The 27,250-nt window shown below is 43.2% G+C and overlaps 1 protein-coding gene across 1 annotated transcript in view; it reads right to left on the bottom strand.

Annotated features, from left to right (window-relative positions):
- Nucleotides 1–27,250, bottom strand: part of dscaml1 (Down syndrome cell adhesion molecule like 1) — a 586,372-nt gene that overhangs the window by 180,466 nt on the left and 378,656 nt on the right. The window contains exons 7-10 of the mRNA XM_043676579.2: nt 24,920–25,216; nt 21,062–21,334; nt 7,800–8,078; nt 5,463–5,582 (exon numbers count right to left, since the gene is read on the bottom strand). Coding sequence (XP_043532514.1) covers nt 5,463–5,582; nt 7,800–8,078; nt 21,062–21,334; nt 24,920–25,216 — 969 coding nt within the window. The remainder of the gene's footprint in view (nt 1–5,462; nt 5,583–7,799; nt 8,079–21,061; nt 21,335–24,919; nt 25,217–27,250) is intronic.

Here is a 27,250-nt window from a genome sequence, read left to right as displayed (position 1 = left end):
TTTTAAACATCTTGTTTAGATGTGTTGGTATGCACTTGTAGCACAGATGGGACTTGAACCCTACTTTCTGTCTCATTGATAGGGTCACTCTTCACTGTGGCACAGGAGCCATAAATACTAACATTGAGATTACAGAAGTGTATACATTTACATTTATGAGATAATTCTCATCAACACGGTGGCTTAGTGGTTAGCACTGCTGCTTCACAGCACTAGGGTCCCAGGTTCAATTCCAGCCTCAGGTGACTGTCATTGTGGAGTTTGCACGTTCTCCCCATGTCTGCATGGGTTTCCTCCAAGTGCTCCGGTTTCCTCCCACAGTCCAAAGATGTGCAGGCCAGGTGAATTGGCCATGCTAAATTGCCCTTTGTGTTAGGTGCATTATTCAGAGGGAAATGGGTCTGGGTGGGTTACTCTTCGGAGGGTCAGTGTGGACTGGTTGGGAATCTAATCAACTTCCTCAATATGTTATGACACACATAACATATTGAGGAAGTTATGTGTAGCAGGTGGGTTTTGAACTGGGATAGAGGCAGGGACACTGTCACTGTGCCATAAGAATCTCCAGATTAGACAAATTATACCTATGTACTTAGCAGAATTTTGAACATGGGCCACCTGGCTAGGAGGTAGGGACATTACCACTGCACCACAAGAGCACTTTGATGCACAGATATTCACTGTAAGCAATTTAGCTGCAGCTGACCCCCTATCCCACGCCGGGTCCACACAAGCGGCTTCAGTGTGAGGTTATCAGAGATTATTCACTAAGTTTGAATGTATGTAAAAATGTTTCTGGAACAAAATGAGAAATGTGAAGCTGAATCCCTTTCTAATGTCTGTAACAAAACCTTTCCAACCTTTCATTGTGTCTAGTGCGATATGATTCATGGCTTTACCTGTTCAATAAAAGTTTTCTTCTTTACACTAAAAGAACACTGGCAGCCTCTTGTGAATGTGTTCAGAACCTGACTTCCACGGTTAAAAAAGTTAGGATCTAACAAGCCAGGTTTCACTCTGGGATCTAACTTGTCCTGTATCATAAGAATACCACACTGTTCTTTAACTTTATAATGAACTTCATGTAGACTATAATGACCAAGGCAGCCCAAGCTGATCTGTTTGAGTTCTCTCACCACAGCAAGCATTGGTTTGTCTTTAAACTAAAATAATGCAATAGGTAAGTTCTTTCCATATCTCTGATATATACACATGAATTGAACTGACTACTACCTTTAGGTTACAAGTTGCATTTTCAATGTTTATTTAACATTGCGTCTGTGATCATTTCAATCAACCTTGTGTTTATAAAGATTAGTGAAAGCTTATGAGAGAGAATTAAACTGAGCACAGCAGGGGAAATGAGTTCACAACGTTGGTCCAACAAGCCCACACCAACCCTCCAAAGAGTAACCCACCCAGACCCATTCACCCTCTACTCTACATTTACCCCTAACTAATGCACCTCACCTACACATCCCTGAACAATATGGGCAATTTAGCATGGCCAATTCACCTAAATTGCACATCTTTGGATTCTGGGAAGAAACCAGAGCATCCAGAGGAAACCCACACAGACACGGGGAGAATGTGCAAACTCCACAGAGACAGTCACCTGAGGCAGGAATCAAACCCAGGCCCCTGGTGCTGTGTGGCAGCAGCATTAACCACTGAGCCACCAGGATTTGAGTGAATCTTGGCTGGTCCAAAATGCAGATGTGCACAGACACAGCATCCAACTCTCTCTAGGAGAAAGTGAGGACCACAGATGCTGGAAATTAGAGTCAAGAGTGTGGTGCTGGTAAAGCACATCAGGTCAGGCAGCGTCCAAGGAGCAGGGGAATTGACGCTTCCTCCTCCATCGCCACTCCCTAACCACCCGATGCCTGGAAGAAGAACACCTCATCTTCCACCTCAGGACCCTCCAACCCTATGGCATCAATGTGGATTTCACCAGTTTCCTCATTTCCCCTCCCCCCACCTTATTCCAGATCCAACCTTCCAACTTGGCATAGCCCTCATGACCTGTCCTACCTGTCCATTGTCCTTCTCACCTATCCGCTCCACCCTCCACTCTGACCAATCATCATCACTCCCACCTCCATCTACCTATTGCACTCCCAGCTATCTTCCCTCCAGCCCCACTCCCTCCCATGTATCCGACTCTCTGCCCTGGCTTCTGGTTTCAATTGCTGCTCTGAAGCTAACAAGGATGGATTCAGATGTATACACCATAGAAGGAGGGCTCTTGGCCCAATGTCACCTTGTTGGTCAACAAAGATGTGACCACGCTGATCACTTTGTGTAGCTTTTGGCCCATAGCCCTGATGGCTATGGCAATGCAAATCAATATCTAAGTACTGCTTAAATGTTGTGAGAGTTTCTGATACAACTGCCCTTTCAGTCACTGAGTTCCAGACTCTCACCTAACTTCTAAGCAAAACAAAAATCTCCTCAACACCTTCTTACTCTCACTTTAAGTCTATGCCTCTGGTTAGTGACCCCCCTGTTAATGGAAAAACTACATTCCCATCCACCACATCGATTCTTCTCATAATCTTGTAATTATCTTTCTGCCTCATTTAACCAGTCATTCTGTTGCTTGTTATTCAACTGTACTCCCCCGTCTAACACCATTGGTCCCCTGCAGAGACTTATTATTCAACAGTCTACTTACACCATTTTGTGTGATTTTTTGATCTCTCTGCCCCTAAAGTCTGTATCTGTGTGCTTCTCTCACACTTCACCTGACAAAGGGGGCTACACTTTGAAAACTTGTGTTTTCAATTAAACCTGTTGGGCTATAACCTGGTGCTGTGTGATTTCTGACTTTTTCCACCCCAGTCCAACGCCAGCACCTCCACATCGCTTAATCTTGCACACCTCTACCAGATTCTCTCTTGGCTTTTGCTGCTGTAACAAAATGCTTCAATCTTTCCATTTGTTCAGACTCTCCAGCCCAGGCAACATCTTGGTAAATTTTCTCTGCTCCCTCACATCCTTCCTAACAATATGGTGACCAGAACAGCATGTAATAGTTGAACTCACCATCGTGCCAGAGGACCATAGGATTGCTCTCTTATTACAGAGAGAGAGAGAGAGAGAGTTGAAGATTGGTTACACCTGGTTTTAGTTTGGGTTCCCTTTCTTCACAAGGTTCAGACTAGACTTTAAAATGTGTTGCTGGAAAAGCGCAGCAGGTCAGGCAGCATCAAAGGATCAGGAGAATCGACGTTTCGGGCATAAGCCCTTCTTCAGCAACACATTTTTAAGCTCTGATCTCCAGCATCTGCAGTCCTCACTTTTTCCCTCAGACTAGACTTTGAGGATTTCAGAGGATTTCAGACTGCTTGATAATTGAGCCCCCACTGTTGGTGTCACTCCACATCACAAAGCAGCTGTCCAGCCAACTAAGCGACACCTTTACGCGTTATGTCATTTTATTCCTTTGTCAGATGGTTCGAAAGCTGCCTCGCTACATTGGACGAGTGAACGGATATTAAGTGTCACCTTATTGGGCCTTTTTCCTGCTGCATATTTCTACCTAGTTGTGGCCGAACCAGAATTTTACCGTTCACCTCCAGGCTATGGTATTCAGATTTAATGGATATGTCATACTGTGACACACCTGCAACTTCATGTGTAAGGGACTCTACGAGAAGATTAGAACCAGTATCTCCACTGCCTTGTCATCATGTATACACTGTCAATGAATATTGTTGAAAATAAACCTCAAAGTCTAGCCTGAGTTTTGTGAAGAAAGGGAAGCCAGACTAAAACCAAATGCAGCCAGCAAATCATTTTTCACCATCAATATTTTCTGAAATGCAGGGCACATTTGGTCACCTTTCTGTGTATAAGAACTAAGTACCATGGAACCATCAGAGGAACCTTTTCTCTTAATCAAGAACACCATGAAGGCAATGGCAAAGTGTGTGGCACAAGAGGTCTATACTTCTCCCATAAAGAAGATCACAGTTGGTCACCATTGGAAGAACTATAAATTGAACTACTGAACATTTAGCCCTCCTTAAAATGTCATATCAACATTGACACTGAACTGGAAATAGTGTCAATTTTTGATCCTTTAATTTAAGATGTTGATCAAAAAACTGCATACCAGGGTATTTTTTAAAAATTCATTCATAGTATGAGGCTGTTGCTAGTTAGACCAGCATTTATTGCCGATCCCTAATTGCCTAGAGGCCAGTTAAGAAACAACCACAATGCTGTGGGTCTGGTATCACTTGTAGGCAGACCAGGTTCCATCCACAAAAGGCATTAGTGAGTGAAATGATTGCCAACAATCATTTCACAGTCACCAGGAGATTCTTAATTCAGAAGTTTTATTGAATTCAAACTCTACCATCTGCCCAGGGTGCGAATCGAACCTAGGTCCCTGGATGAATAGTACTGTGATAATACCACTCAGCCATCTCCTCCCCACACCTGCAAGGCAGCAGAAGGAAAAGGCATGCAGTGATGAGAAATTACTTCACTCAAAGGGTTGTGGAGACTTAGAATTTTCTACCCTAGCAGGTTATGGATATTCTAGCATTGAATACATTTCCAGCTGGGATAAATGATTTTTAATCTCTCTTGGAGATCCCAGAGGTATGGAGAATGGATGGGAGAATGGAGGTGAATTGCAAGATCAGCCATGATCATATTAAATGTTAGAGGAGGCTCAATGAACTATATAGTCTACTCCACTCCTATTTCTTGGGTTCAGTGAGCTATTTAGAGCAAATGTGCCCTGCATTTCAGAAACTAATGATGGTGAAAAATGATTTCCAGGCAGATTCCCAAGCAAACCTCTTTACATGGTTTAGTTCCGAGTAAACATACATCAAGATTGCATAGGTTGAGTTGCCAAGTCTCCAGAAATGTTTCAGAGATGCCAATTAATAACAATATCTCAGGGCACTGCTTCATGCAACCAAGAAAAATACTTAGTTAGAGACAAGGAAACTGCAGACGCTGGAATCTAAGGTAGACAAGCAGGAGGCTGGAAGAACACGGCAAGCCAGGCAGCATCAGGAGATGGAGAAGTCAATGTTTTTGGTATAACCCTTCTCAGGACTAATAATCCAAAATGTTGACTTCTCCACCTCCTGATGCTGCCTGGCTTGCCGTGTTCCTCCAGCCTCCTGCTTGACTACCAAGAAAAATGCAAGCTAAGAATAAAAGATCTTCTCTGAACGCTTAAGATTGTAATTTATAATAACTTGGAGGAGGGCACTGACAAGCAGACAAGAATCATCCAATCAGGTCAGTCGGAGGGAGAATTGATACGCTTGGAGACTAATGGGAGAGCAGCTGGAGAATGACATGTATGTAATGACACAAGGCCAGCTGAGGTTTATACACCATCAAGTGGCACATTTTAGTGAGAGTCGAGTTGTAGAGATGACCACCAGAGCTGAGACGAGTGAAGCAATGAAGAGTAAGTTTATGAATACCTTTTGCATGCTTCCACATGACCTTTGGAGGAGGGTAACCATCGACAGAACAATTAAGAACTCCAGCCTTGCCATAGATGCCATCCTGGTTGTTGGGTTGAACCACAAAACGAGGCGGAACTGGAAAATAGAAAAGAAAAGATAACAATTGGGTCTCTGTAAAAACAATAGGGCTGATCAAATAACTTGGGGGGCTTTTACAGTGGCAAAGGTGAGCTTCAATGCTCAATATGATTGTTCTGGCTTTCCTTCAGGCAGGCATGTTGCTGAGGTGCCCCAGACAATTCTTTTGCTCACCATGTACTGGCCTGAGAGGAACCTTTTTTAAATTATTCATTCAAAGGACGAGGCTGTCACTGGCTGGGCCAGCATTTATTGTCAATCGCTAATTACACGGAGGGCAGTAAAGAGTCAACCACATTGCTGCAGATCTGGAGTCACATGTAGGCCAGACCATGTAAGGATGGCAGATTCCTTCACTAAAGGACATTAGTGAATGAGCTCGGTTTTTTTCAACAATGGATCATGGTCATCATTAGACTCTTCCTTCCAGATTTTACTGGTACCCAAACATGGTTATACAAATAGCCAAAATGCAGGCCTTGTTTATAAAGATGAATTAGCTGTGGTGTATCTGATAGCACCTTCCTTTCAGAGTTAGAAGCTTGTGTGCTCAAGCCTCACTGCAAGACTTGAGACTGGCATCTCTGTGCAATATTAAGGGAGTGCTATATTGTCAGAGGTGCTGTCCTTTCTGTGGGACATTGGCCTGGGTTTTCAGTGAAGTGGCAATCATCCTCAGATTGCTGCTCTGTCTGAAACTTTCCATTCCCCAACAGACTTCCACAATTCTTGCTGAATCATCTGAGACTGAATTTTCCAGAAATGCAATGCAGTGTCCCTTGAAGAGTCCAGTCTCAGGGTTGTGGCAAAGAGGAAGACAAACCATGCCCCTGATTTATAGCATTAGGTAAATTTAAAGCCTCAGGCTGGGTGGATATTAATGAATAAGTAAGTTTGGTAGGTGACTGGCTGTTAGCTGGGCCCATGGATAAGTAGGTCAGTGGGTTCTCAATACCATATAGGAAAGGTAATCAGATCAGGGAGGGAGGTAATCAGGTGGTAGGACTGGCCTGGTTGCTGGGGAGAGCGCAGGTAGTTGGAAGGTCGGGGTTTGTCAAGGAGGGTCAGGTGGTCAGGTGGTCAGGTGGGGAAGTGTGGTCAGGTATGGTTTTAGGTATGTGTCTGTGAAGTTAACTTTGGGTTAAGCTAGATCCCTTTTGGAATCCTTCTTTCTATAGTGAATCCAAGTTCAGTTAAGTGGTACTGGATTAACCACAACTGAGCCTTGAGAAGGAGAGGCACTTATCTTAATAACAAGTTGGAGTTTATTGCATAATAACAATAGTTACAAGTTACACCGGATAGTTAGGCACAATTATAGAGATCAGTCACCAGGGGTAATACAACTGACCCCACTGGGATCTCGAGTCCTCACTGGTCCTCCACCCAGGGCTACGTGGCATCATCAGATTGTGTACAAGCTAATTCACCTTTTGCAAACCTTTACCTTATATAACCGTCAGTGTTTGGTTGGGCAATAACAGTTATTGTGGCTGGGAGGGATGTATGGTGGGTTGAGGGAGTAATTGGTCAGTCAGTCAAGTCATAGAAGAGTTGGGGAAAGGGGGCAAGTGATTGAACGGTCAGTTCTAAGGTTGGAGACTTTTGGAGAGTCCTGGAAGCAAGGCGTTTGCCTGCAGGAAGCTCAGAGGGGTGGCACGGAGGCTCAGTGGTTAGCACAGCTGCCTCACAGTGCCAGGGTCCCACGTTCAATTTCAGCCTCGGGGGACCATCTGCGTGGAGTTTGCACATCCTCCTTGTGTCTGCATTGGTTACCTCCAGGTACTCTGGTTTGCTTCCCCCAGTCCAAATATGTGCTGGCTAGGTGGATTAACCAAGGGAAATGCAGGGTTGTGGGACTGGATGGGACACTCTTCAGAGGGTTGGTGGCTCAAATGGCCTATTTCCACACTGTAGGGATTTCCACACTGTGGCCAGCACACTGGGACTTCAGAGTGTCAACAAATAAGACACCAATTTACACATAATAAAATCTTTCAAACACCAATTTATTGTACACCGTCTTTGTGGCTCTTTTGAATGGAAAACTGAAAAGCCATCTCCCAATTTTTTTGGTTAAAATGGAATAGACAGATCCAGATCCCAACTGTGTACCTCCAAATGCTCACAGGAAAGTCACCATAAGCACTCGATTGAATGGGCACCGGAATGAAAATACAGAGACACTCAATAAGTGACTTCGATGTACCTCACCTCGTACAATAAGTTGTCGCTCTCTCATCACCGTCGCAGCGTCATTGCTGGCAATGCAAGTGTAGTTGCCATTGTGTTTCAGAGAGATGCTGGAGATCTGCAGGGAGCTCATGAATTCTTTGGTTTCGATGGTGACCCCTGACCCAGAGAGAATCACCTGACCGTCCTTTCTCCATGTGATGCGGATGGGCATATCACCTGAGGACACCACGCAGGGGATGTAGAGCAGTTGTCCTATCGATGCTGGCGGAAACTCAAAGGGCTGGATTAGGGGAGGAACTGGAAAGAAAGACAGAAAGGAGTGTAATGAGTTGTCTGGTCGATTCAACAGGGCCATTTGTCTCCAATCCTGCCCTCAGGCCCTCTGCATTCATTAATTGTAGCAAACTGTTTCTTCATGAAGGGAACAACAACTGGGATGAGTACCCAATGAGATTTCAATTCATGACCTTGCAGAAGCCTAAACTATTGACTTCATGAGGACCATGAAAATAAACACAAAGGCACACTAAAGTCAAAATGTATAAAGGGATTGTCCCATAGTGATTTCCCTCAAAAATAAACACAAATATAATCCATTTCTGGTGTTATTTATTCTGGGTAAAGATGGCCAACTCTCTGAATCATCCTGGAGTCTCCAGGAATTGAACTTTAACCTTCAGGATGCCGCAGAGAAGCCTGAAACAACAGAGGGTTTTCTTCTTTGTTTTATTCAACATAAAACCTATGAAATGGGGAGCTATGGAGGGATAGAGATCTATAGCAGGAAACAAACCTCCTGTCCAACTTTATAAATTAATCTAGCCCCATTTGCCAGCACTTAGTCTATACCCCTCTAAAACGTTGGGAAGGAAATGACTTTACAAACAGCCAAGGCAAATCCAAAGAGCTGGATGCTTTTCCCATTGGTGAGGAAGATAGCACACTTGGGAGAATGTACAGGTGTGTCCTCAATTGTGACCAGCTTCTATTCACAAGTCAATTAGTACACAATTTGGAATACAGTGCAGGACAATGTAAAGAAGCTGTTCGTGAGTACAGGAAACATTGATGTGTTGAGTCTTTAAAATTACACCTCTGCATGGTATCATAAAGTCATAGAGGTTTACAGCAAGGAAACAGGCCTTTCGGCCCAAGTAGTCCATGCCGCCCAGTTTTCACAGTTTATCTAGTCCAATTTGCCTGCGTTTGGTCCATCTCCCTCCAAACCTCTCCAATGTGCCTCAGTATAATTGTTCTCAAGTCAGCTATTAATAAATTAGGGACCCCCTGTTCCAATAGTAGGGGCAGACGTGAGGGCGAACGATGGGATCTGAGGTGGGGGAGCTGACGGGGGGAGTTGGGTTCACACACAGTGTGCTACTGCCTAGTCTCCTGAACGGGAGCGGACTTAGCAAGTGCTTCCTGTGTCAATCCCATTGAACTGATTGCAGGGGTGACAGGGGTGAGGCTTCAGCAATGCTGCAGGTCCCTTACACACAAGTGTATGTCTGTTCAGAAACAAACCCTGAGGCAGAGAGAGGGAATAAGGCAGGCAGAGCAAGGAAAAAGGAAACTTCAGAGTCCCAGAGGAGTGGCATTGAATCAGCTATCCAAATAATCAATTATCTGAATGAAACACTGCCCGTCCATCTCGTTCGGATAATTGAGGTCCCTCTGTACAGTAAAACCACTAATTTTATTATTTCAGAAGAATTAGCTATACTGTATACAGGAAGAAGTAAAAGTGGGTTTAGAAGACAGCAGCTCAGGTAATGGATTTCTGCTATAATTCACTCGTGTCTAGCACCATACAGTCATAGAGGTGCACAGCACGAAAACAGACCCTTCCATCCAACTCATCCTAAATTAATCCAGCTCCATTTGACAGCACTTGGCCCATATCCCTCTAAACCCTTTCTATTCCCCTACCCATCATCGGCCTTAAGACCCTTCCATCTATCTATTTCCATGTGATCCACTTGACTATGATAGCTTCCTCATGTAAAATAAAGGGTTAACTGTATCAAGGTTCCAACAAGAGTTACTGTGTGTAAGGAGCTAGTCAATATGACATCAGCTCACACAGGAGTGAGACCTGATGGAAGATAGCCCCTGGTGAAACTCTGCTCCACTTTAGCTCCTGTCTTTCGTTTATGATTGATAAATGTTAATGATTTGCCCTAGCCTTGTGTTCAGCCCCAACCTGTCACAAGCTCCTCGATGTTGCTAATGATGTTGTTGTATCACCATCAGCCAGGCAGTGACATTGCCCTTTAACCCAGACAGATCTTCATCTTGTTTATCCCTGACTCTTTTCAACAGTTTTTCAACAAAAGCCCCTTTTACCTTTATGGTGCCACCAGGATGGGGAGTGCATGCTCCATCAACTTTAGCCTTGACTGGCACTATAGGTGCACCAGTGTGGCTCCCGTAACCAGGAGTCCTGGGTTCAGATCCCACCTGCTCCGGACAAGTGCCTTAACATGTCTGAACAGATTGATTAAAACTAACTAGACACACTGCTAAGATGGAGATCAGACCATAGGTACAGTGAAATTTGGGATCTTTACAGACCCCTAAATTCCAGTCAGAATTTTGAGAATCCTGATTTTGAAAATCTCAGTCTTACATTAAAACATACGCCTAAACATGTGTGTGTATTTGTGTGTGTGTGTGAATGCGTATGTGTCTTTGTGTGTGTCTGTGTATATGTGCATCTGTGTGTTTGTGTTTATTGCCCAGCAGTGAGGACATCTCTGACAGGCATAACCTCCCCCCTCATTAAAGCACAACAACCAGACCCTCTCCCAACCAACAAAAGCACCTACAATTAGTATGTATGTCTGTGTGTGTGTGCTTTTGTGTGTGCCTGTGTGTCTTTATGTGTATATGTGTTTGTGTGTGTTTGTTTGTTTTTGTGTGTGTTTTATGTATGTGTGAATACGTGTTTGTGTATGTGTGAGAGAGCCTGTGTTTAAAGGAGTCAGTCCTTTTAACCACCAAGCAGCTCTGCTTATGACAACTAAGCTTATCAAGTTGAAGGATACAGCAAATCAAAAGTTTTGCTGGGCCTGAAGATCCAGGTATGCTGAGTGGATGATAAACACAGTTATTTTTTCAGTTTTAAAGTCTGAAGCTCTCATAGGGAATCCGTGTCTTTCCGACGAATTAAAGTATTACAGATCCACATCTGCACAGCCAAATCCTCAAGGACACAAGCCACACTCTCATGAAGCATAATCAGAATTTAATCACGGCAAGGCTAGGAAACTCTGAACACACAGCTCTCTGCACAGTCCTGAATAATTAATGTGTGTGAGATGCATTTTAGATGTCTCCTTGAGCGCTTTAAAATTTGGGGCCTTTTTTGAAAAAAGCAGCTCGCAAACCATTTTAAAAAACACTGCAACAACATGGGGAGAGATGTGGCCAGTGCCAGTCCCATGTTTAATATGCTGTTGACAGTCTGAAAACCTTGTTTTTGCATGTCAGAAATACCTACATTTTATGTTACCATCAAACTGTGTTGCTCCCAGCAATTTCTCTCCCTTCTCTTTGGCTGACTTGCTGCATTTGTTTAAAAAAGACACAAGGATTTCCTCTAAAAAAAAACTTGGGGAATTTAAGCCATTTGATTTAATTTCACCAACTTTAAAGTCACTCAGTTTACCATTGTCCTTAAAAATGAAGGTACCCAATGATACCTTGGCTGATCCAGATTTGGGAAGAGTGGCACATCTCATTGTGTTCCAGTGAAGCTTGATCTAAGTGTGAGGAATAGCCCATCATCTTTCAACAGGGCACAATACAGCTCTCTGGACTCAACGCTGAGTGTAACAATTTTAGATTATCTCCTCTTGGCCCCAGATTGTTTCTATGTCTTTTTTTTTCAACTGGTTCATTTATTTTCACTTGCTTCTTTCGCAATCCATTTACTTTCCATTCAGGCAGCCACTATCCTGTTATTCACATTTCATCTGGACATTATTTATTTATCTCCTTCGTTGGATTTACACAATTAAATCTTGTGCCATTTAATCTGCTCTGCCCTCCATTGTGAGGTAGACCTCCACTATTGTTTTCCTTTCCTTCTAACCTCCTGTCGCTTGCAAAAAAACTTATCACATTTCTAACTTTTCTCAGTTCTGATGAAAGGTCACAGCCCCCAGAATTGTTAATTCTACTTCGGTCTTCCCAAGACACTATCAGAGAGACGAAGCGTTTCCAGCAGTTTTTTGTTTTCATCTCGCAATGTGGTTCATTTGGTAGGCTCTTTCTCTAACCCTCTGACCCCAAACCGTCTGCAGGTCATTGGGAACAGTGAATGAGAAGTGGCAACAATAAGGGCAGTGGGTCACCTCAGAGACTGATAGGACCAACATTATATTTCCTTAAACGAAGAAACTTAAGGATTGGGGAAGTGAAACGAGAGACAAGGAAATAAACTGAGGAAGAGATATACAAACAGAAAGAGATGAGAGAAGGAAAACTGAATTCTTGAAAAACAGAGGAAAAGCAGACTACTTTAACTATTTTACATCTCTATCTCTCCTTCTCTACCACGATCACTCCATCTGTCTTTTGCTCTAGGCACCCTCAGGACTTGTTGCATAGCACAGCCCCTTTCTGTTCTGAAAATGTCATTGGATTCGAAAAGTTAATTCTGTTTCTCTCTGCACAGATGCTGCCAAACCTGCTGAGGCTTTTCAACACTTTCTGTTTTTATTTCTAAGCTAGCGAAACCAGGCATGAACTGCTGAAGCAAAAACAGAAATTGCTAGAAAGGCTCAGCAATCTGTGAAGAGAAATTAGAGTTAAGGTTTCAGGTCCTGTGACTCTCCCTCAGAACTGATGGTGGCCAGGAAAAGGTTGACTTTTTATGCAGAAGGTAGGGTAGGAGAGGGGATAAAGAGTAAACAGTAGGTGGGGATAGAGCCCAAACAGAGAGAAGAACAGTTCTGAGGAAGGGTCACTTGACCCAAGACATTAACTCCGATTTCTCTCCATTCATGCTGCCAGACCTGCAGAGCTTTTCCAGCAATTTCTATTTTTGCTTCTGAATTATAGTGTCCGCAGTTCTTTCAGTTTTTATTTGGACAGACAAAGGAACAGATATTGATTTGGCTAGAATAGCTACTAACGGGGGCTGTTGGTAGCTAACAATGGGTTGTGTGTAATAGCAGACTATGTGCTAATAATGTCTGGTGTGTGGGGGTTGGGGTTGAGGACATGGGAGAGCTCAAGCCCTAAAGTTGTTGAACTTGATATTGAGTCTAAAAAGACTGCAGGGCCCCAAGCAGAAAACGAGGCACTGTTCTTCCAGCTTGCACTGAGCTTCAATGGAGCACTGTAGCAAGCCTGAGACAGAGATGTTGGTCAGGAGACAGGGTGGCATGTTGTAGTGGCAGGCAATTGGAAGTTCAGGACCATTTTTTGAGGAAAGACTGTTGAAATGGTTCTTCCGATAATGAAAAACCTAAATTTCATTAATCAAAAGGATCTCAAAGATTTTGAGCAATGAGACTGTGTCTATTTCTTTCGGTAGCTTGCTCCACTGTGGGATTTCTCCTGGGAAGAAAGATTGTTCACACACTGTCTTGGAAACAAATGATTATATTACTTTGTGTGGGTGGTCTTGTTCAATGTTGCATTGCTTTATCTATAACAGGTTTCCACGCTGTGACTTTAACCCCGCTTCAATATTTGGAACACAAAAAAATGCTTTATTTTAATAAAGCAATTACTCGGATGCTGTAGATCTGAAATAAAAACAATTTCTGAAGGAACTCTGGCAGCATCTTTGGAGAGAAAGCAGAGTTAATATTTCGAGTCCTGTGATCCTACTTTACTTTAATTGTTTGTTTCAGACATACTCTCAGTTGGGTGATACGGGAGCACTGATCATAGTGGCTGGCAGGAACATACTCAAAGGTGGAAAGGTTTCTGTTCGACACCTTAGTATCACAGTGGAAAAATCAAGTATTGATTAAATGAAAACAACTGCAGGAAAGCAAAGAAGCCACAACCACAATGTGCACAGGGATTGGAAAGCTCAAGTCCCTTAAGGCACTCAGTTCTTGAATTTTGACACATCTGAACAGGAGTAGGCCATTCAGCCCCTCAAACTTGTACTACCATTCAATATTGCTTGATCTATACCTCAATTCCATTTGCCCAATTTTAGTCCACGCCTCTTGGCAGTTTTTAAATGCATTCATAGGATGAGGGCATCACTGGCTAGACTAGCATTTATAGCCCAGAGAGTAGCAAGAGAATAGCTCTGGAGTTACATGCAGATAAGACCAGATGAGGACAGCAGTTTCCTTCACCTATAGTGCATTCGTGAACTGAACATGCTTTTCCTGGCAATGGATTCATGGCCATCATTAGTTCCTATGGAATGAGCTGCCAGAGGAAGTGGTGGAGGCTGGTACAATTGCAACGTTTAAAAGGCATTTGGATGAGTGTATGAATAGAAGGGTTTGGAGGGATATGGGCCGGGTGCTGGCAGGTGGGACTAGATTGGGTTGGGATATCTGGTCTGCATGGATCTGTTTCCGTGCTGTACATCTCTATGACTGTAACTATATCGAACTCAAATTCCACAATCTGTTATGGTGCGAGTCAAACCCTGATCCCTCGAACATTACTTGGATCTACGGATTAATCGTCCAGTGATAATACCACTAGGCCGTCACTTCGTTGCCGAACAATAAAAAAGAATCCATTGATCTCAGCTACAAAACCTTCAATTGTCTCAGCACCCACAGCCTTTAAGGAGGCGGTGTGGGATTTTCAAACTTCCACCACCTCTACAGTGAAAAGATGCATCTCACTCCCTCATTTTAACCAAAAACATCTGTCAAGGAGGAGAATTTCATAAGGTCATTCACCCATTTTTGCTCCTAGCTTAATTTTTTTTCATCACATAATAATGGGCTCTTACTTCAACATCAAATAAACTGAAGTTTTTAGTCTTTTAATAACTAAAATGTTGGTTGACGTGTTAAATGTTTCAACTGCAACATTCTCAGTGGCAGAAATGTTTATTTATAATCCATTATTTTATAATTTCCCTATTATCTAAACCCACAAGATTCCAGCTCACTGAAAGAACTGTGACAGTGTGTGGGGTAAGGGTAGATACTAGGTGAACTGGTCATATACAAAAGGCTCTGTCTAAGGTTCATGACAGTTTTTAAATTACTTTAATGTCACCCAGTCAGCAATTTACTCTTAAACACAATGAAAAGTTTGGCTGAGCCATAATAATGACTTTCAAGAATAATGAATGGTTCCTGGCACTAGATATTCCAACATATGGATTAGGAGCAGGAACAGGCCATTTGGCCCCTTGAGTCTGCCCTGCTATCCGATAAGACCATTATAGATCTGATTGCCACCTGAGTACCACATTCCTGCCTAACCAAACCACTCCCATCCTAGCCCAGATTATATGGATTCCCTTGGAAGTGAAGACACTATCTGCCTCTGCATTAAAAATATTCAAAGACCCTGCCTTCATCCCTCTTTGGAGAATAGAGTCCCAAAAACACTCGACGTTGAACCAAGTATCATGCCTATAAATCTCAATCCTTCATTTTCACAGGTTAGACTGAACCACCTTCAGCTGCTATCCCAAGTGACCACTCTTCATGTGGGAGAATGGGCAGTAATTATTTGACAGCTAATCTTTCAGCAGGGACAGAGTTGTGGCAAATGAGGTTGGGGAAACTTGCTCCTTATTGTTGCTGATTCACCCAGGAATGCTGAGGCCAGTTGTTCTGCTATCACAGCCTGCTGGGCTTCAGTTGAATCACTGTGGCATTTGAGATCACTGGGATCAACTTGTAAATCCTACCAGCACATGCCAATGGCAGGCTGGCAGGCAGGCAGGCTAGGTAAGGGCAGGAGAGATTCACAATCTAACATTTGTTGGAAAGAAATTGAACACTCTCACAGCATCCAGACTACAACATGCAAAAACGCACTTTGACACAGCAACTCAGATTCTCAGGTCATGGTGGTATTGGCAGGCAAGGGTTTGGGGAGTGGAGGGTGCCAGTTGGCTGGACTGCCAATGGAGATCAGACTGGGTGCCGTGATATGGGGTTTGATCCCAATTCTGGCTGGACTGGGTGTCAGAGCTGCCTGCTTGACCAACCCATGGTCACAGTGGACTGGGCCCATCAAGCCTCTTTGGGCAGAGAACTGAAGAGAAGAGAAGTCCATCTTTATATCGTTACCCTCTCCGCATATTAACATTCCTCTGTATCTTAGAAACTGCGGATGCTGGAAGTCTGAAGCAAACACAGAGAAGGCTGGAGAAACTCAGCAGATCTGGCAGCATCTGTGGAGAGCAAAACAGAGTTGACATTTTGAGTCCAGTGACTATTCCTCTGGACATCGATTCCTCTGGACATTGATGGCAATATCTGCCAGAAACGCACTGGCAAATATTTATAATCAAATTGAAAAGGTGTACAGTTTAAAGTCTTGCGCAAAACCGCTAACTGATACTATGGAGCATCAAAACCCAGAGGGGAGAGTTCTTACCTCTGGAAAAAATCAAATTCAAGTCCTGCATATGCCAGTGAATGAAGGAATGATTGGCACACAGTGACGGTGGCACTACTGAACCTTGGAAGTGTCTATCGCAGAGACTGCTGTTGCAATTTTCTCAAGAGAAAGCGTCACTCTAGTCAAAGATTGACAGATATCTGGCAGGCCACTCCGCACACTTCAGCGAGTTGCCAAACGCTGTATCGGAGTTGACTGTAATCTCCAACAGCCACCAGTGCTCGGCTGATTATCGTGTGGAGGAGTATGTGTGGTCTGCTGAATCTGTCTGAGCTCAGCTTTTATTCAGAGTATTTCTCAAAGGCACAAGTATTTCTCACAATCAGGCTTTTTTTTAAATAATAAAACACCAACTGATTCCTTCTAGCCAATTACACTGGCGTTTCTGCTGTGCAGTGCCAAGCTCTATGAGCACATGGATTGTGGATGGTCCAACACATTCTGACAGGAGTTAATAGCACATCATAGTTATTCTGCTTTGATGCAGCATCTTCTCAGCTTACTGTCTTCACCAGTGGCAAACAAGGCATGTCAGTGTGGAGTTCCTGAACTACATCAGTTGATGTTTAACACAGAGTTGACCACCACATTGCAAACCATAATTTCACAGGGAGTGAGGCTGCCAAACAGAGCTGCACAGACTCAATTTAATTTATAATCCTGTCCTTTAAGCTTGGCTGACATCCATAGTCAAGTTGCACAATGACAGTTGAATCACAGAACTAATTGATAATTTATAATCAAACTGTTCAGAGTGGTTATGACACACTCCTGGAGCAGGCGAGGCTTGAACCCCGGCCTTGTGACTCAGAGGTAGGACACTACCACTGTGCCACAAGAGCTCCTACAGATGTATTTCTTAAATTAATGCTCACAAGTACCTCACAGTCTTCATTCTCTCTCTCTGTAGGACCACTTACACAATTAGATAACACTGCTATAACAACTGCCTCCAACATACCTAAATGTGAGTAATATTCTCAAAGTGTCGGCAAAGGTTGACGAACATGATCATCTGCAATGATTAAACTACCTACACTCATTAATTAGTACATAAAAAGACATTAGGAAAGACAGAGGTGAGAAGCAAACATTCAGACCATTGGAACCTACTGTTTGCAATTATCCAAACACTTGTCACAAGCAAAATGTTTTGAATGATCCCCACATGGTAAATAATGCTGAACATTTAGCCCTGACAGCATATACTGAGATAAAGTACATCCCTCTTTCAACTAAACAAAATGTCTAGAAAGTGAGGCCCATCATCTCATAAGATATAAAGATACATGGCCAGTAAGTTCTTCAGAGTTGCTGACTTCACTTCACCACAAATCTGTTGGATTCTTTGACCACACATCCGTCTGTGGGGAGTGGAAACAATACTGAGGAATTTCCCAGGTAATAGGCTTTTACTTTTACAGTTATATCATAATGGCTCACTTACTTAAACTTTGAATATTTTTGGATACCTGCTCAGCTCTCATGATATCTGTTGTGGGCAAATGATGTCTGGATTAATCTGAGCTGCCTTAAGGCACATTCACTGACACAAATTATTCTTATTCCAGCTCATCTCTGTTCCTGTTACTAACTAGTAACGGATGCCCACACAAAGTCTTCAGTGGAAGAGATGCTCGGTCTTAAAACAAAATAGGTTTATTACATAGTACTCAGTAGCTACTCATATTACATCTGAGTGAGATAGGCTAGGCTGAAGAGTAAGTATGCATCAGGAAGGTCAGTTAGCTTAATTGGATCTATGGCTGGTTTGCAATGTGGACTTATGGCACAGCATTGGTTCAATTCCTACACTGACTCAGGCTACAATGAAGGTTCCAACTTCTCAACCTCACCTGAAATGTGATAGCCCTCAAGTTACACCAAAACTAGTCATCATTCTCTAATGAGAAAATGGATCAATTGGCTGGATGGCTGGTTTGTGTCGTAGCATTATCGGTTCAATTCCTGCACTGGCTGAGGTTTCCCTGACAAACTCTCCTTTCAACCTTTCCCCTTGTCTGAGAAGTGGTGATACTCAAGTTAAAACAACCACCGAGTTCTGTCTCTCTATAGTGAGAGGAATGGTGACTTTTTTCACATTTTGTGAACAAGACTGGAATCAAGGTAGAACTGGTCAGGACCTCCCAGGAACAGTCATTTATATCCTTCCGTGTGGAGCTTGTGACTTCAGTTAACCCTTTTAGGTATTAACTGGCTCTTTTAATAAACTCACACTGTAGGTTTGAGACTCAAGGGAGAGGAGGTGAGGACTGCAGATGCTGGAGATCAGTGCCGAAAAGTGTGGTGATGGAAAAGCACAGCAGGTCAGGCAGCATCCAAGGAGCAGGACAGTCAATGTTTCGGGCATCATTCTTGATGAAAGGCTTATGCCTGAAATGTCAACTCTCCCGCTCCTCGATGCTGCCTGACCTGCTGCGTGTTTCCAGTACCACACTTTTCCACTTGAAAATCAAGGGACCCTGATTCATGACTAAAAGTTGGACCTTTGGCAGTTAAGTAATCCTATCCCACAATCCTGAGGGACAAGGTCATTCTAATAAACAGCTGAGATGGCTGATTGTTGTAAAGATGTCAGTGAGGCGTGAGGAAAATCAAGGATATAATAAATGGTCTTGTGGGGAACACTTGAGGGAAGATGATGAGTAGGAAATAACTCCAAATACAACTCTTAGCAACTAGCTCAGGAATAAGAAAGGAAGACATCTGTCCATTTGTCCTGATAGTCACTATGTCTCATCTGGACAGGGTCTGGACATGAGATGATGGGAGGAGAAAGGGGCAAAAATATTTGGTGGGCTAATCAATTTGTGTTAAGATATCGATTTTGTGATTGACATCCAGGGTTAAGATCAACATTTGAAATTGTTCCATTAGTTAGATAATTAGCTTAATAGTCCTGTCCTTCGCTTGTAAATATATAATCAGTATGGACATGAACACTTTTTTGAGAACTCGGCTATTAATTGTCGTTTGGCAGTATAGAACTTGAGTACTGTTCAAAAAGACAATTTGTCTTAGAGTCATCAGGAAAATTCACAAGAATATCAATTTAAGGAGAAAAATAGCATTTATATGTTTGAGAGCAGAATGCTGATTGGTTGGCAAGTGGACTCTTGCTATGTAGAAAATGTTGCGATGGAAGATGTATGAGATGATGATGATTGACAGTTTACTGAAAGGTTTTGCTAAATTTTAAACCAGACTGTTGTCTTTGATTTGTCAAGGCATTGCCATAAGGAATGAACCAGTTAAGTATAACCTCTAAACGGGTGAAGTGCATGTTCATGGTCTTCCTATGTGTAAAGAACAGGGCCTTGTGTATGAATATACACAGGTTCTGGTACATGCAGTTGCAAAATATTGTGAGTGTGACTTAAAACTCTAAGTTGGTTGTCAATGTAATTGTTTGCACACTTAGGATTATCCAGCAAATGTTGTCCAATTGCAGACAGAAAGAACATATACATGTCCAGCACCTGTCTCAACCCAACAAGATACCCATTTTTCGGTTCATTTCTCAGGGCAATACTATGACTGAAGGCAGTCAATGTGCCTGGTTTAAAATTTAAACACACTCTGGCAGCTCACTGTTAAAGATCACTCTCCATGGCAACACCTTCACCAATCAGAGTTCACTTGCCATCCAATCAGAAGTCTCCACTCATGCAGTTGAAGTATTGGTTTTCCCTTAAATTGATATTCTTGTCCTGATAAATGCAAGATGAAAAGTTTCAAAAATGTGCCTTTTCTCAGCAGAACTCAAGGCTATTAGTGCCCTGGACTCTGCCTGTTTTGCTTCAGTTGCCCTTCAATCTTGTAAGATGCTGGTTTTTCTGCAAAGTGCTCAAGTCTGTGTCTGACCTCCACCTCTCTTTGCCGTTTACTCAACCTCAGCCAACAGGAGATGGGTAAATACATGAAAACCTGAAAGCTCAACAGACACAGAATAGGAAGGAAGTAAAGCAGACAGAGATTATAAATGACAAATGGATGATCAAAAACAAGAGAAAGGAAATAGAAGGATAATGTTCATTTGTCCATTTTTTTCCACAGAAACAACTCGCCAAATTTTAAGTTTTCTTTGGAGTTTTTGTATGGGTGGACATTTTAGGGAGGAGATCTACAGAGTCGGGGCAAGGATTAACTCAGGAATGGAGAATGATGTTGAGCAGAGGGCAAGGAGGAGGGATTGGGGCAGTGGAAAGAGGAGCAGGTCAGATGGAAGGGCTTGATGGAGAAATGAAGGAGGAGGGAATGCAGATAGCAGGTGCAGGTAGTGTGCGTGGAAGAGGGAGTAGGGAATGGGGAGTGGGCTGTGGTTCCGAGGGCGAGGAGGCTGGTGGGGAAAGCAAGATTAAGGGAAGTCAGAAATCTCATGACATCAGGTTATAGTCTAACAGCTTTATTTAAAATCATAAGCTTTCGGTGTGTTGCTCCTTCATCAGGTGTCATGAGGCTTCTGACTTTGCCTACCCCACTCCAACATCGGCATCTGCACATCAAGATTAAGGAAGGGAGGGGTAGGACAGAGGGACAGAAAGCTTGTGGCCAGCGAGGAGGGAGAGGTCGGTGGAGAGGAAAAGTGGTGTGAGAGGGGTTTTTCTCTCATGTACAGCAGTTGCGTTCATTATAGGTTGACCATGCAACAAGACAACTGGAGCTTCACTTGGTCCTACCTTTAACGGTGACATGCACTCGCTGGCTGATGGAGTGTTGCTGCTGCACCAGGACACTACACACGTATTCTCCCTCGTCCATCCCCTTCTGCACATCCATCAGTTTCAAGGTTCCATTCTCAAACACTGCCTGCCTGTGATTGTCAGGAAGTAATATTGAGTCCTTGTACCATTTGATTGAGTAATACGGATATCCAATCACCCGGCAGTTAATGAAAGTATCTCTCCCAGCAATCGCAGTGATGTTCCTCATGGGGCGAATACTGGGTGAGCCTGTGGAAAGGAATCCTGCATTAAAACACCAACAGCAGCATTCTTTCACACAACAAACATCAGCCTCCATCTCAGTGATGTCTGCTTGTAAAATCTATCGCTAAAATGGGATCCCCTATCCTCCCACTCGTTTGTAAAAAGAACTATTAGATTCCGAGGGTTTTAGTAGACAAAGGGGTAATGTCCCGCTGAACTTGCCCATGACTCTGAAGTCATGTTAATTTCAGATTGCAAGGCTTGGGATTTGGAGGTATTCTGTTCATGAGGACACAGGCTAGCACTGGTCATTAGTCAGACACATTGCAACATCATGGAAAGGAGAAAGTGAGGAGTGCAGATGCTGGAGCTCCGAGTGGAGAGTGTGGTGCTGGAAAAGCACGGCAGGTCAGGCAGCATCCGAGGAGCAGGAGAATCGACGTTTCGGACATAAGCCCTTCATCAGGAATGAGGCTTGTGGGCTGGACCTGAGAGATAAATGAGAGAGGGGATGGGGTTGGGGGGAAGGTAGCTAGGAACGCGATAGGCCAGTTTGCCTCCATGCTCAGTTAAAACCCCTGTAGCACACACCATAAATAGACCCGCCCCACCCCGGCAGCCTCAAACCCTGCCCTGGCCACCAGTGAAGGGACAGTGTGGTTCCAAAACCTGTCCCACCATCACATACAAGTGCTGGTACCTGTGACAGTGGATGACCTGGTCCAGCTAGATCCTGAGAGCCACAGGTTATCAGATGAAAGTGAATTGTGAATTCTTGCAGGCTGAAGACATGAAGAACCGGTTTCCAAGTTCTCCACAAGGGCTCAGTGGTTAGCACTGCTGCCTCACAACACCAGGGACCCGGGTTCAATTCCAGCAGCTATATGTGTGGAGTTTGCATATTCTCCCTATGTCTCCAGCTTCCTCCCACAGTCCAAAGATGTGCAGGTTAAGTGGTTCGGCCATGGGGAATACAGGGTGATAGGGTGGGGTGGGTCTGGGTGGGATGCTTTTCGGAGGTCGGTGTGGACTTGATGGGCTGAATAGCCTACTTCCACACTGTAGGAATTCTATTTGGATAAGTGTACACTCTATGTGAGTGAGCTCTTCTGGCACAGTGGTAATGTCCCTACCTCTGAGCTAGGCGGTCTGGTTCAAGTCCCACCATCTCCACAGCTGTGCATGAAAATATCTGAACAGATGGATTAAAACTATTTACACTTCACCTGAACACTGTTGTGCAGAGGACCCTCCCAACAGGAAAGGCAAAGTAGATGGAAATCTTCACCAATACTGGAACCTCAACCATGGCAATGTAATGACCTCATCAATGATGAATGTAGTGTTGGGAGAAAGTGAGGGCTGGAGGTCAGAGTCGAGAGTGCGGTGCTGGAAAAGCACAGCAGCATCCGACGAGCAGGAGAATCGACGTTTCGGGCAAAAGCCCTTCATCAGGAATGCCCGAAACAACGATTCTCCTGCTGAACGTAGTGTTGTCCAAGTTACCGATGCCCTGCACAGAGAGCTTTAAGCAGCAATTTTTCTTGAGCAGTGAACAAATAACGGAAGACATTGAGGGATGATCAGATCACAAGAACGAAGCAGCTCAATGCAAGGATAGTGAGTGCTACACGACTGGATTCACTTGGGCCATAGGGAGTTGGTGATTTAACAGGGCAAGTGTGATCGCTGGGATACACCTCGACAAGTAAACTAAAGAGAATTTGGGCTTTCCGAGATCCAATTGTTGTTTTGTTCATTTGTTTTTGTAATAATTATCAAAAGCTGCAAGGAAATTTGGCCTGTCAGTTTATCGCAATTGGCAGGTTGGAGGCATTAATTAGTCCATTGCAATGAAGGAATTAACTTGCACCTCTCAGGAATGCAATTACCCTTGAAGGATCCAAGATAATGATCCCCCGAACATGCTTGAAGTAATCACATTTTCCCAGTACCAGAGTTAGGGGAATAAAAAAATCAAAATTTCAAATGAAATTAAATTATAATTCCATTTAAGGCATCAAAATGGGACACTGCCTCTTTAAATGTGCTGCTTGCTAAAACATGACTGTGTGCGATAAACCATAGAGGAGGTGGAGGGGAACCCAAGCATGCAGTGTACACAACATTAACAAAAATTAAAATCCAAACCACAGGCTTGTCAAATTTGATTTGAAAAACTCCAGAGCAGTGGCATGTGAAGCTGCTTCCAACAACATTCACAGCCCAGTGAGCAGTGGAAATCTTTACAAAGGTGACTACAGGAGAAGGGCTTGTGGTGCTTGGAGGAAATTGACGTGAATTATTCTAAATGCAACATCTCACCTTTTCAGCCGTGATCAGTCCCTGGGCGAGAACCCAGTGCAGGTCAATCTGACCAGAGTAAGTCTGAGGCCTGTGTAGCCTCCTTGACACAAGGGTTTTCTCAGGGCTTCCAAAAGCAGGCGTTACATACAGAATGGGTCGAACTGTTGGGTTTCTGCAGCTACAAGAGATGCATGAGATATTCCATCACCTAACTTTGGGTTGGTTGTCATTCTGGTATCTTTAGTCTATCAAACATTAGTGACCAAAGGTAGACCTCATTGGACTTGTGTTACGCATGTGAATTGGGTGCAGGGATGTTCACTTTCTACCCACTGTGTCAAATCTTTCGTTGTAGGTGAAAACTAACCCTCAGTTTTAAGGCGATAGGTAACTGTGCAGTTTGGTTGAAAGTTTCTTTAATCAATAGCTGTGTCAAATGTAATGTCATAATGTCAACTTCACAAGGCGAATGGAAGAGTCCATGTTGAAAATTCATGTCAGCCATCCTTAACCAGGCTTAATTTACGTATATTTATTCTGGGTGCTATGTTACTGCAAGTAGTGACATAATAAAGGTTTCCCGTTTTTCTCACAACTGTCTGGTACAGGTTACAGAAAAGGCAAAGTGCTCTGGGTCATGGACACTCTTGGATGTTCCAGGGAATGTATATAAGGTCAGCCTTTCACTGTGTTGTCTGGTTCTAATCTAAGGAAGGCCTTTCAAGATATACATGGACTTTTAGATCATAGTCATAGGAAAGGAGCAATCAAACAGGGGTCTTTTGTGCCAACTACTGAGATTTAATTCCTTCCTACCAGCACTCGGAACTAGAAGATTGTGAAAGTGCATAACTCTCACTGTCAGAACAAAGGGACTCTGAGTTCATACCCAGCAGCAGATTGACAGACCCTCAGCAAAATGGTGTCTCCCAAGCTCCCAGTTCTAATGTCACCATTTCTTCAAGGTTTGATCTATTCCCTTGCTGACAATTCTAAGTGCTATACACATTTCTGGTTGATGATACCCAAGAGCAAAGACAATACCTGCCTCAGATCATGGTGCCACTGAGGTGTATTGTGCAGTGCTTTTGGAGTAGGGAAGGAAATGAGACTTTGAAATGAACACGGGAGGAAAATATCCCATCACCAAAGATAGAGTACATTCACATGATGATTCAAGGAGGAAATGTAGCGATTTGAGGAAAGATCAAACAAACATGAGCTTGGAATGAAATATCCAGTTAACACAACACACTTCACAACAGAAATTATCCTATCGGATATTGAAAAGTAGACAGGCACCTCTTACGTTTATTCGCGCTTGATATTCGGCGCTGCCGACGAGGTTTCTTGCTGCGCAGCGGTAAACCCCTCCATCTTTGATCTGCGGGTTGGTGACATTCATGTGGCTAACGGCAGTGCCATCTGTCAGTGTGTACTGGTTAGACCGATGGCTGCTGTCTCTGATGATCAACTCGTCGTCCAGCGTCCAGGTGAGGGTCGGCGGAGGAGCACCTTTGGCAGTGCACATGAGGAAAAACTGCTCGCCTGGGTTGACCACTTTCTCGCTAAAGGACGAGATGATCCGGGGTGTTCCATCTGCAGGGAAAGGTAATGAAGAGTTAAAGTAAATCAAAGGAATGGTTAATTTTGTTGCCCCTTCATCAGGAAAGGTGCAGCCTCTTGGGAAAAGCTACAGATGTGAGTTCATATGGCATTCAGTGTCCAAACACAGCCATTGATTTTTTTTTCAAAACTTGAAACAAAACCTTTCCTGCTTGTTGTGACAAATGGATTTCAGGCAGTATGGGACTTTATATTCACCATGAATATTCCTGGGCAAGTTATTTTAACACCTGCAAAGGGAAAATGGTGTAGGCTTTCCCCCTAACATGGTGTTTTACCTGATGTGGCAATATTAATGTTATCTCCCATAGAAACTAGGCACTGATATCATGGTATCGAAGAGTCCAACAGATATTTATTATAGTTAGCTATTACATACCTCAGGCACATGAATGGTGGACTACTTTTAAGCTATTAGAAGAACCATGTCTTTTTATTTTGTGTCTTTAAAAACTGAAGACTGTAAGGAGAAAAAAAAATCTGTTGCTAAATATATGGATTTACCATGATGGCTGAATAATTTCACAAGAAACAAGAAGGAATTTAATATCTATTGTGAACTCTGCTTTTTTGTGGCTGTGAGTTCCTACAAAGGGGTTATTTACCAGGAAAGCTGATTGGTTCTCAGTTAGCTGGAACTAGAAACAAGTTACAGAGAGAGAGAGAGAGAGAGACAGAGATAGAAAGAGAGAGAGAGAAAAACACAGAAGAGTGCACTGTTGGGTCTTCCCAGCAGAAGCTGCCTGTTCTCTGCAGTAAAAAAACTCAGTTTAATTTTGAAGAAACTCAGTTCCCTTTTCTGTAGCAGTTGCTGTCAACTGTGTCTTTTGAAATTAAGAGATTTTCCAAGTGAATAAGTTGCTCTGTATTTCCTTCAAATAAATGGAAGCTTCCAGTGAAAGACAACTGCATACCATGGGCCTGGTTAGCTAGTGTAGGGTCATCTCAACATTGGAATCAGGGAAGCAAAGACTGTGGAACTGACTTTCAGTGTCTTCTACTTCTGCAAATAACCTATATTCCCCATTGTTTATCAATGAATGTGTGTGAAAAGGAGGAGTTTATAAGGGGATTAGAGTTTTAGTTAGTTGTGTTTTATGCCATTAATTTATACCTGTTTATCTGTAGCTATAATCTATAATACATAGTAATTCTTGGTCAATACAGAAAGCTGGTCTGTGCTTTCTATCAATTCGGTTAGGAATTCAGGTGGATTGGAGCACTGTGCATACTTTACAAAGTACTTTAACATTTAGTATGACTTCAGGAATAGTGTGGCTCAGTTTACAGAATGATACCCCAATGGGTTGTAAAATTATTACAATACATCAATGGAACATGCTTCCAGTAGACTGTCATTCTTCTTGTGGTCCTGTGGTAAGACAGAGTATGAGACCTTTATATCTTCAAGTCACATGCTATGAGAGCGATGATATTATGAGCATGTCTGTTACAAGGTTATTGACAGACTGACCATGAGACAAAACATCAGAGAAAAGACTCTGGTAAGTGATTCCACATCAATTCCACAGATACCCTCCCCCCACAAAGAAAATACATAAACTTATTTTCTGCCTCCTACTCCTTTCTCTTTTACCTCTTTCCTCCTGAACCCTTTTCCTGCCTGCACAGTTCTGCCTGTTTGGGAAAGTTGCTGTGCTCAATGCTAAGCATGGTCATCAGGCACAAGTAACATCATCCCACCTCTCATTCACAGAAAAACATTTGACCAGTGTTCTTGACGTGTTGAAAATTTCAAATCTTTGTCAGCCAGATCAGGGAGAAAGAGGAGCAACAAAACCCCCCAGCTCTATTTCAGGGGATCAACTGCCTCACACCCCACCCCCAACACCACCATGGCAAGTTTCCCCCAATTGCTGGTGGGGCCGATGAGCTACGCCCATTTTCTGAAGTTCACCTTTACGATGCCAATACGAGTTGTCCAATTTCCCATGCCACATATGCATCAGAGAGATGCTATCCCATTGTCTTCAATTCTGAACCCCT

This window comes from Chiloscyllium plagiosum, unplaced genomic scaffold (assembly GCF_037043375.1).
Source record: "Chiloscyllium plagiosum isolate Xiang-an unplaced genomic scaffold, Cpla_swu_hap1 HiC_scaffold_29, whole genome shotgun sequence".
Classification (NCBI taxonomy): domain Eukaryota; kingdom Metazoa; phylum Chordata; class Chondrichthyes; order Orectolobiformes; family Hemiscylliidae; genus Chiloscyllium; species Chiloscyllium plagiosum.
Note: the sequence above shows the minus strand (reverse complement) of the source record. Positions and strands in the feature narration are given on the sequence as shown.